Source organism: Arachis duranensis, chromosome 10 (genome assembly GCF_000817695.3).
Source record: "Arachis duranensis cultivar V14167 chromosome 10, aradu.V14167.gnm2.J7QH, whole genome shotgun sequence".
Taxonomy (NCBI): Eukaryota; Viridiplantae; Streptophyta; class Magnoliopsida; order Fabales; family Fabaceae; genus Arachis; species Arachis duranensis.
This window is the reverse complement of record NC_029781.3, coordinates 10,098,574-10,114,953: the sequence shown is the minus strand read 5'-3', so window position 1 is coordinate 10,114,953 and position 16,380 is coordinate 10,098,574. Positions and strand designations below refer to the sequence as shown.

The following is a 16,380-nucleotide window of genomic DNA, read 5'->3' as shown; positions in this document are numbered from 1 at the left end:
CATATACACAACCTAAGCCACAATCATCATACCCATACACAACATCTCAAAATCCAAACATCATAAAACAACAAAATTACACTAGGGTTAAGAACCTTACCACACCCAAAGTCCAAGGAGACAAGATTAACCTTCTCCTTCAAGAGAGTTGGGTCCTATAACATCAAAGAACCCAAAATCTCAACATTTTACCCATGAAACTCGAAAATAAGGCTGAGATTTCGAACAGAAACAAGTGGCTTACCTCAAGATTGGTTGTATGGGTTTTGTAGAGCTCTCCGCGGTGAACGCGTGGCCGCAAACGGAGCGGCAATCGGAGCTCTAGATCAAAAGTTATGGTGGTTTGAAGATCAACCAAGGGAGAGAACTTGAGAGAGTGTTCTTCCTCCCTTTCTCTCTAATTTCAGCTTGTGTGTGTAACAAATGAGGAGAGAGAGTGCTGAAAACTAGAGTTTTGGTTAAGTTATGTTGGGCCAAGGGCCCACTTTGGGTCCAATTGGCCCGGTTTGGCCCGTTCGGTCCAATCTTGGTCCGAATTCTATAAAATTGGTACCAAAATTCTCGTCTCAATCTCCTCTATCACATTTAGCCATAAAAATCACATTTTAGGCTTTCCAGAATAAATTCTCATTTATGGGTTAATTAGCCGTTAATTAACCGGGTTTTACACCAACAAATATGATACTGAGTCTTAGTCTTTCAATCTCCATCCTATTACCTCAAAACAAACACTATCTTAGACAGCCGTCTATACTATCCATGGTAGTTAGCCGAATAGTTTAAACTTTTGGAAGAAAATCATATATAAAAAGAAAAATTGAAGATGTACTTACAGTCCTCCCCAAATCATGCAAATTTGAGCAGCAAACACAAGTCCACCTCTTTCACCTTTAGTCCTAACCACAACACTTCCAACCCAAGATTGAAATGCCCAAGTAGCATAAAGCAACCCAAAGCTACCAACTACAACACCCTTTGTTCTCCCTAGCTTTATTCCCAGCTCCATACTCCTTTCAAGAGCAGAGCTATACCTCTTTAGTGTTTCTTTCTCGGCAACATATGAATAAACCGTTCGAATCGACGAGATAGCTTGTTCCGCTATGCTCCCTGCTATGCCATATGCATCCTTCATTTTCTCCCCAAGATCTTTCATTGCCTTCCCAAATATGATTGCTGGCATGATCATCATTATTGAGAATGGAAATGCAGCTATTACAAGCCTCCATGAGAGGAAGAGTCCTACTATGAAGCTAGAAAAAAATGCTGACAGGTGAACTAGACAGTTCGGTATCTGTAACAATACATCAAGTTTGTTTATTCAAATATGTTAACTGTAAAGATAATAAATAGTCACAAATACAAGCCTCCATGTAACAAGATTCCTCCTTTGTTTGTGTATTTGTTGCTTGAGTTTTCAATTTGAAAAATTAAACATAAAAGCAATAATATTATTGAACAGGAAGAAGAAAGGTTCCGCAAATTCAAAACAGCACCTTATCAGCCATGGTGTCTTGGATTGTTTGGGCATCAGAAGTTATGGTAGAAATTACTTGGAAGGTCTTTGAAGAATCACTATCGGTTTGCTTGTCAAAGAAGCCAACATCTTGTTTCAGAACTGATTTAAGATATTCAATTCTCATGCGACAACTTTGTCTTTCTGCACTTCTTGTCCAACATACTGCTTCTGCAAAATAATAGCGTGTTTGTGTTATTCTCTTGGAATATATATACGGATTAACTCGTTTCAAAAAATATATCATATATTCATATGTTTTTATAGTAAATTATCAAGAGTCTTAAAAACTAGTTAACAAACTGTAGCAAGAATAGTGCATAATATAAAAAAAAAAAAAAACTATAAGTCAACTTGTATTTACTTGACTCTAATCCGTTTAACTCGTGAGTTATCCAAATTAAACCAAATTAACTCCTAAACAAATCGTGATTTTACTATTTCGATTAGCCTTACTGTAACATAGATTTGTCACTGAAGATTTGCGCACATACAAATACTGTGAATAAGAATATTAAACTCACTAAATTTAGGAATTCATTTATGGCCCTAACACATATCCATGATTTTAAGATGAGAGACCAAAAAAAGAGGGAGAAAGTGTCTAGCAGGCCACATTGTCTAATGTCTATGGAACAAAATGTCGAGAATTGCAAGAATAAATGAATAATACATACCAACAAAAGCACATACAGCAACCCCGATGGAAATATACAGCAACTTGAGAGCGTACTGAAATAATCATAAACAAAATTTAGTGAGATGCTTATGCCTTATACAATGGAATCACCCATCAAATCAATGTCCTATAAAATACTTGTTAAAATATAAAATATATATTAAAAATAGATTAATAACATATATATTTATCCACAAATATATAATATGTGAACTTTTGTTTGGATATAGTACTTTTGCAATGACATACTATCTGACTGAACTTTAAAATTGTTTCACACCTGACTACATGCCTACATATAAAAAGAAAATGCTTAAATAATTTTTGGTACTTATAAAATATTTTAATCATTAACCAACTTTAGGTAACAAATTTTAGTCTCGGCAAATTTTTTTTAAAATCTTTTAGAATTAATCTAGTTAAACAAATTAATTCATTTGTTGCTTCAATCAAATTTTTAGTGTGTATTGGATGAATAAATTCCTAAAAAAACAATTATATTGAGAAAACGTCATTATAAAATAAATTAAATTTTTTTTTTAAATAACAAAGAGATCAATGATGGAAAAAAATGTCAAGATAGACACCGGTAAAGACTTATCCCAATGAATAAACATGGAAAGGGGCAGAGACACCCATCCCATAAATACTCACGAAATGAATGCAGGATGTGAAATTACCAGATGCCCTTTAATTTATGTATTAACTAACTAAATGCTTAGAATTTGGAATGACACGGATGAAGATGGAACTTTATGTAATTTTCTTTTAAACTAATAATTTTTTTTATATTTAATGTATCATTATTTTTAGTGTGTAAATTGGATCGTATTGGATAGGTTAAATTTGGTTATGATTATTTTGTTATGTCATTTTTGTGGTTAGATTTAAGAAAAAAAAATCAACTAATATCTAAGAATACCCGGAGATAAAATGCCTTTCATAAAGGCACAAATAAAAAAGAATTTGCATTTCTCTTAAATGAGGTGTGGCGGGAGTAGGCTCTCATGGATCCCCACCATAAATCCCTAGTCTAACATGAATAATTTTCAATGATTTGTAAAGAATAACATTTATTGAAAAACAAAATGTCTGATTTAAAATTTTTTAAAGATTAATTTAAATATTTAGTCGGCCCAAAAATTAATAGTAGAGACTAAAACTAGAACCCAAAAAAATTAAAGAGACCAAAACCAAAAGACCAATATTTTATAAAAACCAAAAACTTATTTAAGCTGCTATTTTTCGGAAGTATATATATATATATATATATATATATATATGTGTGTGTGTGTGTGTAAAAATACTTCAGATAATTAATCGTTTATTGCTATGTAAGCAGAAGTAACAAAAGAAGAAAGACACAGTTATGAAAAGAAGAAAAATAAACTATTGAGTATGTGAATTTCAATAATTTATTTTCAAAAAAAGAAGTAATAATTATATGTTATGGTAGCTAATTCGCTATACTAGTAAAAGAAATAATGGATCAAAATTTTGAGTCTCCCCACAATCGCAGTTCATGTATGTTTATTGATTTTCAAAGATACAAGTAATAAATTACCTTGTCTATGATATGCTTAGGAACAGAATCTCCAGAACCACGTGCATAATCATCAATCAAACTCCCAAAAACAAACATTGTGATAGGTGTTTGTAGCCCATCCCCTATGCAACCCATAGTCCCAAACAACAATAGCAATTTGTCAACTCCATCAGCATAACGAAACAATCCACCTTTCTTTCCCATTTCGCTCACAGCATCACCAGCACAATTGTTAGCACATGTTAATGTCATAAAAATTATTCTAGTGTCTTGCTTTTATGCATAGTCATCTATGATTCTAGTGTTTGTCTATTATGACAATGGATTGGCTTATTATATGCTGGATTTTCCAGTTGGCCGGCTCTCGTTTTAATATTGGGGGGTTCTTCATTTGGTGTCACAATATGAGACGTTGCAGGTTCTTCTAAGCAATGTTGCATTGTTGCTTTTGTAATTTAGTGTAACTTGATAGTTACTGTAACAATGAAAAAGCCAAAAGGGTAATTTTCTCGTAAGCTTGTATTGAAAGATAACAAATAACTTTTTTAAATAACATGTTAATATAACGATGATTTATGTATGTTACTTTTGTCATATTATTTTAAAAAAATTACTATTAGTACACCAAATATCATTGACATCCATATAAAAATTTAATTATTGTTAATTAATTACAATTGTCACAACTAGAAAATGGATTAATACAGACAGATTTATAGACAGATTTAGTCTTTATTACAGACGAATTTTTGGTTACCGACGAAATTACCGACGGATTTTGTCCCTCTGTAAAAGCCCCGTCGGAAATTATTTACCGACGGATTTTTACTAGTTACCGACGAATTTTTCCTCTGTAAATTCTCCCTCCATTTCCTAAAGGCGACAAACTTACAGACGAATTTTCTGTCTGTAATTACAGACGGATTTTTTGACGAATTTTCCGTCTGTAATTACAGACGGTTTTTTAGACAGATTTTCCGTCTGTAACTACAGACGGATTTTCAGACGGATTTTCCGTCTGTAATTACAGATAGATTTTCTGACGAATTTTCCGTCTGTAATTACAGACGGATTTTCTGACAGATTTTTCGTCTGTAATTTAAACTTTGAAAAATCATGATTACAGACAAAAATTCCGTTTGTAAATCCGTCTGTAAGGTAAAATAGAATTTTTTTTACTTTTTCTAATTATAAAATAAACTTTTTTTCATACAAAATAAATATAAATGTAATACAAATTTTTACCTAATTTATATTCGAATATTTACAATATTTCAAAAAAAATAAATTCATCGTATTAAAAATAAACAATATTTACAATAAATTATTCAATATGAATTGAAGATACAGCTGAAGTGATTTCATTTGTTCTAGGGTCAGCACTTTCTAAAGAAACGCCACATGGATCTTCTTTAACCAGAAGGGCAAGAACATTGAATGAGCTCCATGTTTTTGTCACATTGCTGCTTGAATCTTCCAAAGTAACAGCAAAGACAGCATCAAATCCTCCTGCTCCTGGAACTCCAGCCAACAACACTGCTTTAATAACTGCTTCCTTGTTGGGTTCAGAAGCTTGCTCTATCCACTGTAAGAATTGCATTTTCAACATCAACACAAGAAGAAAAGCAAGAACATGAGAGCCTAAAGTGTAATCTCAAGACATGATATCACATATGTGCATTAGAAATTCAGTCACACCACTTGAAACTGAAAACCAGGCAAACAGTAAAGTTGGATATATAATCTCTTTCAAACCCATCAAAAGTCAACTTAATTGTATAAGTCTAATAGTAAAGATGCCATATCTCATTAAAATAACTAATAAACAGGAATGTAGAAATTTAATCTAATGCAAGGCATACCACAAGGCCAAAATGTTCTAGTTATTTAACAGTGAGCATTATCAATCAGTTTACTCTACATCCACAGGAGTAAAAATTCTAATTTTGATGTTACTTCCATTAATTAAAATAGTATAAGTTTGAGATTTCATGACAATGCTATTCATCTTGACTTGAATCCACTTTGGTCTTAGTCTTATTGATTAGCTTTTTATACTTGATTTCTTTCATTTATTAACTAAAATTCTTAGTATTGTTTGGATCTATATAATTTTCAGTTTGTAGTGAGAATTACCTGTTTATTTAAATCATCTAAAGTTTCCTCATTAAGATCATTACTAGCTGTAATACTAGTCTTCCCAAAGCCAGACACCGTGAATTCCTTTTCAATGCAGCAAAAGATCTTCTTGGCTTGACAAGACAAATAGGCAAGGTCACCAGAGTCCAGTCTAATGCCAACTGCTTTGTATCTGCACCACAAAGCAACTAATGTTTTATTTTAGGGGGTTGAAGATGCTTAGACACTATTCAAAAGCCAAAACCAATCTGCAATCCTTAAAGTGAAAACAAGGAATGCTTAGAAACTAATCAAAGCCAAAACAAATCTGCAATCCTTAAACCAGAAACAAGGAACACCAAGGCATAATAGAACACATTAGCTAATAATGAAGGAAGTAATTCATGGAAGGAAAATAAGAAACGAATAACGAAATTGTGTCTCCCGATTAATCAAAATCAACAGGGAAAACTAACAAACCACAATATGAAACTTCTAACCAAGTATTGACAATAAAAATGAAGGGGAGGAATAATCAACTTCGGACATACCCTAACTCATTGAGAGCTAATGCAACTGCACAGAAGTTGGGGATTTCACTTCGTATGACCTGCCAAGAAATGCAAAGGTGATTATATGGAGAAACAGCTAAGCTAAACTAAACCAGAAGTAATTCAGAACAGCGAGATTTGCACACAAGGATGGAACATTGCTGACAAATATTCTTGATCTCACGACTTTAGAATATAGATTAATCTTCTCATAATAGCTAATCTTTCTTTTGCGACACATTTAACTTGGACAATAAGAGCTATATTTCTCACCGGAAGTGCTAGTTTCCACAACAGGACTTCTGGTTGCCACAGGAGAAGAATCAGGTGATTGTTTCTTCTTCTCAACAGTAAGAACTTGAGAGAGAGCAGCTACTGCTGCTGCTCTTTGTGATCCTTGACTTCTTCCAGTTGTCTTAGGGCTAGAACTTTTGGTTCCGGATGATGATTTAAATGCAAAGTTTAAAGCAGCCAAAGCTTCTGCTCTTTGTCTTGGTCCTTCTTGATTCAGCCCATTCAATCTATCCTGTGACTGTAGCACAATATTTTTATAATCAACAAAAGAATCATTTTTTGTCTTGAGTTGCTAGCAGAGAAGTAGATCTACTCATTAGGCAAAATATTTAAAAGGTAGTAGCCAATGAATCTCTTTGTTGTGGATATCTAGATCAGCAATTAATTAAGCATTGTATATCTAGTGATTACATAATTGACCAGTCAATGAGTCAAGTAAATCTGTATTCTCATATTAGATTAGTGAGCACGAAAAGCATAGAACTAAGTACACATTTCCAAGAACTATTAGCCCCTAAAAATGCTTAGAAATTAAAACTAGATTAAGAAACACTCATAATTAAAAGCAGAAACTACCTGGCCAGCAATCATTCCAAGTCCTGTGCTTTGCATTAAAAACTTTACACCCACGCCATCACCAAGTTTTTGACTAGCTGCTCGGAACTCTTCCATAGATTTCTCAGGGTTATTGCACTAAGATCAAGGGGCGTGACTTCTCTTTTTCCCATAGAATGTAAACATGTCAGTTACTATTGATAGAAATTCCTACTATATATATATATAGTCTATGATTTTTAAATTGCTTTTATAAAATAATTGACACCAGTAGTATAATACTTGACTCAAGTTTCAGCCCAAGAAAAAAAAACCATTAAGTTGCTGTTTGTAGCAACGGAAGTTGAACTCCACAAGCTTTCCATAGCTTTTAGATTGAACCTTTCTGCCTACTATATATATATATATATATGTATGTATGTATGTATGTATGTACGTATGTATGTATGTATGTTATATTTCAAAACCTTGAGCCTAAGTTGTTTATTCATATCTCTAAGATGGCGCTCCTGCAAGATCAATGAAAAATACAAAAATTGAGAATAATAGCATGCAAGTTCAAGTGAACTCCTTATACACTTTTGCAAATATTCCTATATGAAAATGCACTTTTACTAAAATTCCAACCAGAAGAACCTTTACAAAATCTCAATCAAAAGAAGAGGTCGAACATATTAGTTGGATGCACATGGGGACCATCACTCTTTCAACAAGACAACAACAATCTAAGGCAAGAGAATAATATTCTCCATCTTCCTCAAAATATACATATATCTCCATTTCCCTTAGAAAAATAATGCCAAAAATTAAGTTTGATATATGGTCGTTCAACTTTATGGTTTAGGATATAGAAAAATATTTAGATTTACGGTTCAAGACAACATGATTTTTCCATTGGTATGCCATTTTCTCCCTTAGTTGAGCTTGCTCTTTCATTGCCTGTGCCTGTAAATGACAGCCTAGAAGTGTGAGAAGAAAAGGACCTTGACATCAAGAAAATAATCTAAGAATAGGAGTCACATCAACATAAAAAAACAATCTGGTAAAAACTAACCATTCCACTTTGCTGAATAAAAAAGTAATCAAAAGCTCAATAAAGCAGCAAGGCAAATCCAAAAGAGCGAAAATAAGTACATTAGAGATTTACTATACAGAGCAGGTATGACTGATGCTAAATCTGTACCAACTCCAATCTGTCCTTTGAAAAATTATCCAAACATGGCTCTGAGTCCTATCCAGATCCTTCTATTGGTGCCTTGTAATATTGTACCCTAACAAGGCCTGAATTGTCTTTCTCTGTTAACAAAGTTAGTCAATTCATGCAAAATCCATTGATAACTCACTGGAAATCAGTGAAAAGAATATTAAGATATCTGGCCAGTTCAATAGATCATGGTTTATTGTTTCATCCATCAGCTAATTTTCAAATTTTTAGTTTTGCTGATGCAGATTGGGCTTCTGACATTTATAATCGAAGATCTACATTTGGTTATTGTGTCTTTCTTGGGAGAAATCTGTTAGCATGGTCAAGTCGAAAGCAACATGTTGTAAGTAGGTCCAGTGTTGAATCAGAGTTTCGAAGTCTGGCAGCAGCAACCACTTATCTTATTTGGTTACAAAATCTTCTTTTTGAACTTGGTTTCAAGCATTCTAGTACACCAACTCTTTATTGTGATAATGCAAGTGCTATGAAAATGTCAGCTAATCTAATTCAGCACTCGAACCACAATATCTCTTTCACCCCTTCTGCTACTGTCATGTACTCAGTCTCTGTAGAAGATAGTGCCACTATAGCTTGTAACATCAATCGCCAACTAATTAGAGCACTATATATTTTATATACATAACTAGTTGTAGATCATCGTCTATCTAGATCACCAGCATAATCAGAATCAACAAAACCACTAATTTGACATGATGATTTACCACCAAAGCATAAACATGTGCCAATGGTACCTTTAAAGTACCTTAATATCTACTTGACTACTTCCCAATGTGTCTTCTCTGGGTTTGCCATAAATTTGCTAACAACACTAATTGCTTGTGAAATGTCTGGACGTTTGTATATCATAGCATACATTAGGCTGCCTGCAGTACTTGCGTAAGGTACATTGTCTATGTAAGCCTTATTTTCTACTGTTGTAGGAGATTGTTTACCTGAGAGCCTAAAATGTGGAGCCAATGGAGTCACCACCGGCTTAGCATTTTTCATCCCAAACTTTTCGATAACCCGTTCAATGTAGCCTTTTGACTTAGGAACAATTTTTGACTTGATCTCTCTCTTCTAATCTCCATGCCTAAAATTTTGTTCGTAACACCCAAATCTTTTGTTTCAAACTCTTCACCAAATTAAAATTTTAACCTATCTATATCCACCTTGCTCTTGGAAGCAATGAGCATGTCATCCACATACAATAAAAGATAGATATAATCACCTCCAGAAAGCTTACAAATGTATACATAACAATTATAGTTACTTCTAAAGAAATCTTGTTTTAAAATAAAGAAATTAAATCGCTTGTACTACTGCCGAGGAGATTATTTCAATCCATAAAGCGATTTTCTCAAGCGACAAACCTGGCCTTCTTTACCCTCAACCTTGAAACCCTCAGGTTGATACATGTAAATTTCTTCCTCTAAATCACCGTGTAAGAACGCTGTCTTCACATCTAGTTATTCTAACTCAAGCTCCCCATGAGCTACAAGACTTAAAAGCATATGAATGGAAGTGTGTTTCACCACAGGAGAAAATATCTCATTATAATCAACTCCTTCTTTCTGTGCGAATTCCTTGGCCACTAATCTAGCCTTGAATCTTGTACTATCCGATTTAGTAGGATGTTCTTTTTTTTTATACACCCACTTACAACCAATATCAGTATTTTTCACAGGCAATGGGATCACCTCCCATGTGTTATGTTTATGAAGAGACTGCATCTCTTCTTCCATAACAACTAACCAGCTCTCACTATCCTTGTTCTTGATAGCTTGTTTGAATGTGACTGGCTTATCATCCTTCACCGAAAGTACATACTCTACCAAATTTAACTGCCCATAATGTCTCAGAGGCTTGTCTGACCCAAGCTTTTGTACGAGTTTGTAATTTCTCTTTGGCCTACTGGATGCCAAAGGATCCTACTGTTGCTGTTGTAATACATGTATGTTTTTCCGCTGAATCTCCTCATGATCAATTTCATCGTCCTCCTCATCTTCGTGAGTAGCATTAGGATGCTCCACCTGAACATGACTAGAGTCTATTGGTTGGTTTCTAGACTCTATCTCCACCACTTGAGTGTTTATAGTTTTTCCAACATCACCATCATCTGGCGTCATAACTTTAGACAAAGCTACCATGGATCTTTCATTAAAGGTCACATCCCTACTGATTACAAATTTAGAATCACTTACGCTCCAAAGGCGATAGCCTTGAACCCCTCTTGGATACCCCAAAAATATTACCTTTTTAGCTCTTTCATCAAGTTTATTGTCTTTGACATGATAATAAACCGTGCATCCAGAAAGTCTCTGAGTTTCTCGTAATTTGCATGTTTCCTTGACCACACCTTATAAGGTGTGTCTTCATCTAAAGAAGAATGTGGAGATCGATTCACTATGCAGCACGCTGTAGCAACTGACTCAGCCCACCATTCTCTGCCTAACCCAAAATTAGAGCGCATACACCTTGCCTTCTCAAGTAGTGTACGATTCAGTCTTTTCGTGACTTTTTTATGTTGTGGTGTGTCTCTAACTGTCTAGTGTCTTACAATGCATTCCTGATCATAGAACTCCTTAAAAGTTCTACCTGTATACTCTGTGCTATTATCAGATTGCAGAGTTTTTAGCTTCCCACCTATTCTGTTTTCAACCATTGCTCTCCATTGCTTAAAAGTGTCGAATATCTCATTCTTATGCTTGAGGAAGTAAACCCAAGCATACCTTGAATAATCATCAACAAACGTAATAAAGTACCTGGAACCACCCTTGGAAGTAACTTTAGCCGGACCCCAAACATCAGTATGTCAGTAGTCTAACAACCCTCTGTTTTTATGTTTGCTTGTAGAAAACTTCACCCTATGTGCCTTTCCATATATACAGTGTTCACAAAACTCAATTTATGATTTCTTCATATTTTTCAGCAAACCTTTTCTGCTAAACAATGATAGACCCTTTTCTGACATATGTCCAAGTCACATGTGCCAAATCCTCATGCAGTTTGTTTGGTCTTTACTTCCACCGATTCCAACTGCTAGCTCACCTGTAACAGTTGTCCCCAAAAGAGGATAAAGATTACCATGACGAACCCCCTTCATAATTACCAAAGAACCACGAACAACTTTTAAAACTCATTTTCAGCAACAATTTTGCAACCATTTTTCTCTAACAAACCTATAGAGATTAGATTTTTCCGCAAGTCAGGAATATGTTTCCCATCCTTCAAGGTTCTTACAATTCCATCATGCATCTTGATTCTTATAGTACCTACCCTTATAGCTTTGCAAGTATGATTGTTGCCCATTAAAACTATGCCGCCATTAGTGCTTTTATAGGTAGTAAACCACTTTCTATTAGGACACATATGGTGAGAAGCTCTAGAATCAACCATCCACTTACCGAATATTTCATAAGAATCATCTATTACACAGTAACAATCTTCATCATTATTTGAGAGGTAATTTGCTTCTTGTTTTTCTTTTGAGCTGTCATTGTTCTGTTTCTTGGAATTTATCTTCTTATTTGGGCAATTTGCTTTAAAATGTCGAGGCTCACCACATTTAAAGCATGTTCTCTCTGCGTGAGGTCTAGATTTTAGCCTAGACTTTCCACGCTTTCCTTTTCCTCTTTCAGTACTCCTCTCTCTAGATGCAAACAATCCTTATGCTTGATCATTATACTCTCTTCCATTTGAAGATGACATTACACTCGTAGCAACCTTACGTAGATCATCTACTAAAAGTGATGCCCCCGACTCATCCATGGTTAGAGTGTCACCCATCAGCATCAAAGTCTACACCAGATTTTCATAGAACTTCGATAATGAAAGTAATAATATGAGTGCCTAATCCTCATCATCAATCTTCACATCTATATCCTTTAAGTTTAATATAATCCTATCAAACTTATTGATATATTCTTGGATTGAGGTGCCTTTCTCCATCTTGCATGTATACAATTTGAATTTTAAGTAAATCCTGTTAGTTAGAGTCTTTGTCATGAAGTTACTCTCTAACTTTAACCAGACACCTACTACAGTTGCTTCTTCATTCACCAAGAAAGCAACATCTCTCTCAAGGCATAAGATTATTGCAACCTGAGCTTCAAGATCTAATTCTTTCAAATTCTCATCATTCATATCCTCTGGCTTTTTCTCTTTTCCCGCCAGTGCCTTGTGCAATTTCTATGATATAAGCAAATTTTTCATCTGCATCCTCTAATAAAAAAAATTATTTTTCTCATTAAACTTCTCGATTTCATATTTGCCTACTTTGACATTTTCACTAGTAGAAAGTTATGGTATTCAAACTTGAATTTTACCACTCAAATAATGAATAATATAATATTAGCTATAATACCAATTGTTGAGTCTACAACGAAATTTGGACTTCTAATAAATATAAAGTAATATGAAATTAATCACTACCTACAATAATGCACTTTCTATATATTTTGCAGAGACAAACCAATATGAAAGATTGATTATATTAACTCTATAATATAATGTAAATACTACATTTTTTATTTGATACAAAATTTTTATAATGCTTGAAACAACTAAAGAAAGAACGACTAACATTGTTTCTTAATTAAAGAATGGTTTATGTGACATAAAAAATAAAGCTCCACTATTTTTTTTGTTAAATTTCTCATGATTCTCGTGGCCTTACTACACACCTATTATTTCTACCGTTACTTTTAAGGTTTACTCTTAATGGCATTACAAAAAAAAAAAAATCAATTGTTATATATTTTCATGAAAAATATGATGTCCAATTAATATATCAGAATCTTCCTGCTATCCAAGCTGATGCAAAACCCTCCTATTTGTTTATAGAGGTTTATCTCTTAGCTAACACTCTTGTTTATAATGATTGTTTATACACTTACATACTACTCATTGTTATAGACTTCAGTTTTGTTTACCCCCTCTTTTTTTCTTTCTATTTTTTTTTATGTTTGTTTTAGACAGAGATACACTAAAAAATTAACGGAGACATGGATAATTTCACGTCTGGAGACAAATTTTATAAATATAAATAATAATTTTTATAAAATAAATATTCTTGTAGAAAATAAAAAAAATTATTAGATATAAAGAAATATTTATTTTTTAAATTAAGTGTTAAAAAATATTTAAAATCATGAATAAAAACTTTGATAATCAAGATATTATTCACTATTAATATCAAGAAAGTTATACATGTATCAGCATTTTTTTTGGACAAAATTAAAGATAGTTATAATATAATTAATATTTGACTGCTGATATAATAATATTATTATTTATTAAATAAGAAAAATACCAATAAACTAAGAATTGAATGTGATGTTGTCTGGTAGTAACAATAAATTTAATCTTACATACTTTTTAATGAATAAAAATTTAAGATTTTTACTATCATTCAATTAAATTTATCAATTTTTTTTATATGACTATATACGATTGGTTATAGTTGCAAACTTCTTTTATCTTCGTAGAACTTAAAATGTTAAATTCTTTTCTTAAACACTTTCAAAAAGTAATAAAAATAATTTTTAATATTTTTATTAGAAAATAATTTTAAATATGTTTTTTTATACATATTTATTGTTACTTCTAGAATAAAAATAAAATTTTTAAATTTTACCACAGTAGTGTTTTGTAAAAATAAATTATTTGGATAAGTTAAATTTTAAAATTTTAAAATGATATATTTTCAAAGAATTTTTAAAAATAAATTAATTTTTTTAAAAACAGAGTTGAATATTATACTCTTATTATTGTCTAAAATAAAAGAGTATTGTGCTTTTTATTTTTTTAAGTAAATAAAGGTAATTACTATTTACTTAAAGAATAAAGAGTACATTTTTAAAATTATTTTCTAAAAATATTAAAAATAGATAAATTTAATTGAATGATAGTAAAAATTTTAAATTTTTATTTATTAAAAAATATGTAAAATTAAACTTATTGTTGCTACCACGCAACACCACCTTCGATTCCTAGTTTAATGGTATTTTTTCTTATTTGATAAATAATCATATTATTATTTCAGCGTAAATGTTGATTATATTATAACTATTTTTAATTGTGAAAAAATATTGATAGAATTTATTTATGCATAAACTGCTACAGTATGCCACAGATTTACCTATCTTTATTTGTGTATAAACTGCTATAGCCAACAACAATTTATGTACGTTGTACCTTCTTTAGAAATTCTATTGCTTATAGTGATTTCTGTCCAATTCTATTTTAATCGTTACTTGAAACAAATTATGTTTAGTTTTAAATTTGTTGGTGCAAGTAGCGATTTATATAATTATAGAAAATTTGTAAATAAATATAAATTTTCAAGAAGTTGTAATTTGATAAAGTTAATTTTTAATTATTTTATTTAAGTAACTTGTCTTTTTCCTAATGATGTAATTCGTTTTTGTTAAAATAGTAGGTAAGAATGGTTTCATATAATGAAAGAAAAAAATGGTCAAGAGAAATTAAATAAATTTACTCTCTCTTCTATTTTAAACTTTTATATTTTTGTAATTTTAAATTGAAGAATCAAGAGAAAAATGGAATATAATTTCATATTTTGTTGACTTGTATATAATTCTTTTGTTCTATTGTTAAACCTTTTACATATATACAGTTAATTTTAACCTCATACCTAATGGGTAATTTGACTAATTTCTAAGCTTCATGTTTCTTATTATTGTTTTTCAATTTCTGTAATGTTTTTAAGTAGATATAAAACTAATTTAATTTATAAACATAAAATGCGTAATAAATTCTAAGTCTTAAAAAAGTCTTTAAATTTTGTTATTTTTATTAATGTTGCAAGTATAAGATATATAGAATTAGTTCTATATTAAAAAAAATAAAAAATAATAAATTTATAAGATAAAAGATACATTAATTTATTATTTTAATATTTTAAGTTAGATATGATATCTTTTTATTTTATATTTTTTTACTTAATGAGCTCTTCACAAAGATCCAACAATTTTGAGGGACCAAATTAATTTATGTATACGTTTTTGAAGATACTTTTAACATTAACTCTTTTCTGTTATCTAATATAGAGTAGGTTTCAAATAATAATAATAATAATAATTTATATACTACTACATAATAGGACACCCAAAACAAAATAACAGAATTTATTTTTATTATGGAAAAGCAAGTGGTGTTTTGGGAGAATATTGGAGGCTGGGGTGATTTACCGGGTGGTGGGATAGCCAGTCAACACGCAGGGGCGAGGTGACGCGGCAACCAACGAAGCTTCTGACACCACGCAGGGGCGTGGTGAAGCTGACAGACTTCATGTCACCACCACGCAGGGGCGAGGTGACGCGGCGACCATGCATGCGTCTGACACCACGCAGGGGCGAGGTGCAGCTGGCGTTGCGGAGTTCCAAGGTCCTTCACCTCGGGGGGGCGTGGTGCAGGTGCCGGCATGCAGGGGACAAGCTCCCCGGTAAACAGCAAAGCGTGGCCTCTTCAAGCTCTATATAAAGAGCATTCCCCTCCCTCCATCATTCATATACAAGAGAGTTTCAAGTTACTTTGAGAGAGAGCTCCGAAAGGGTAGTAGTGAGAGGTAGTAGTGAGAGGGAAGAAGGGTTTTGTAGGGGAAGGGGTTGCTGTTAGGAGCATAGTGGATAGAGTGAAAAAATAAGAGTCGGTAAAAAAAAAATTATTTTGTATTTATTTTGAAAAATGGTTCGTAATTATAATGCTCCGGAGGATCATATAATAAATTATTTGGATCATCCTATATATGTAAGTTGGTAAATTATATTTTTATTGTATATATTTTATCTGTTATTTTTTGTTATTTAATATGTTAAATAATAATTTTTTGTTAATTTTAAATTAATTTTCTAATATAAAAATACTAAAATAAAATATTATATTATACAATACAAT

General features: G+C 32.1%; 4 protein-coding genes across 4 annotated transcripts in view; 1 reads left to right on the top strand and 3 right to left on the bottom strand.

The window, feature by feature from the left end:
* Nucleotides 1–1,760, bottom strand: part of LOC107469088 (putative multidrug resistance protein) — an 8,368-nt gene extending 6,608 nt beyond the window's left edge. Inside the window, exons 1-2 of the mRNA XM_016088466.3 lie at nt 1,494–1,760; nt 834–1,291 (exon numbers count right to left, since the gene is read on the bottom strand). Coding sequence (XP_015943952.3) covers nt 834–1,291; nt 1,494–1,760 — 725 coding nt within the window. The remainder of the gene's footprint in view (nt 1–833; nt 1,292–1,493) is intronic.
* Nucleotides 1,761–1,807: 47 nt separating this feature from the next.
* Nucleotides 1,808–4,211, bottom strand: LOC127742807 (ABC transporter B family member 21-like). The gene is made up of 3 exons (XM_052255549.1): nt 3,757–4,211; nt 2,191–2,245; nt 1,808–1,815 (listed from the first exon to the last, which is right to left on the bottom strand). The coding sequence occupies exons 1-3, from the start codon at nt 3,988–3,990 to the stop codon at nt 1,808–1,810; spliced, it is 297 nt and encodes a 98-aa protein (XP_052111509.1). The 5' UTR covers nt 3,991–4,211.
* Nucleotides 4,212–5,899: 1,688 nt separating this feature from the next.
* LOC107469136 (villin-3-like) lies at nt 5,900–7,664 on the bottom strand. The gene is made up of 4 exons (XM_052255884.1): nt 7,278–7,664; nt 6,681–6,939; nt 6,408–6,466; nt 5,900–6,049 (listed from the first exon to the last, which is right to left on the bottom strand). The coding sequence occupies exons 1-3, from the start codon at nt 7,371–7,373 to the stop codon at nt 6,453–6,455; spliced, it is 369 nt and encodes a 122-aa protein (XP_052111844.1). The 5' UTR covers nt 7,374–7,664; the 3' UTR covers nt 5,900–6,049; nt 6,408–6,452.
* An 8,148-nt stretch (nt 7,665–15,812) lies between these two features.
* The window catches only part of LOC107469090 (serine/threonine-protein phosphatase 7 long form homolog), a 1,781-nt gene continuing 1,213 nt past the window's right edge, over nt 15,813–16,380 (top strand). Inside the window, exon 1 of the mRNA XM_016088468.1 lies at nt 15,813–15,899. Within this exon, the coding sequence (XP_015943954.1) occupies nt 15,813–15,899 (87 nt within the window). The remainder of the gene's footprint in view (nt 15,900–16,380) is intronic.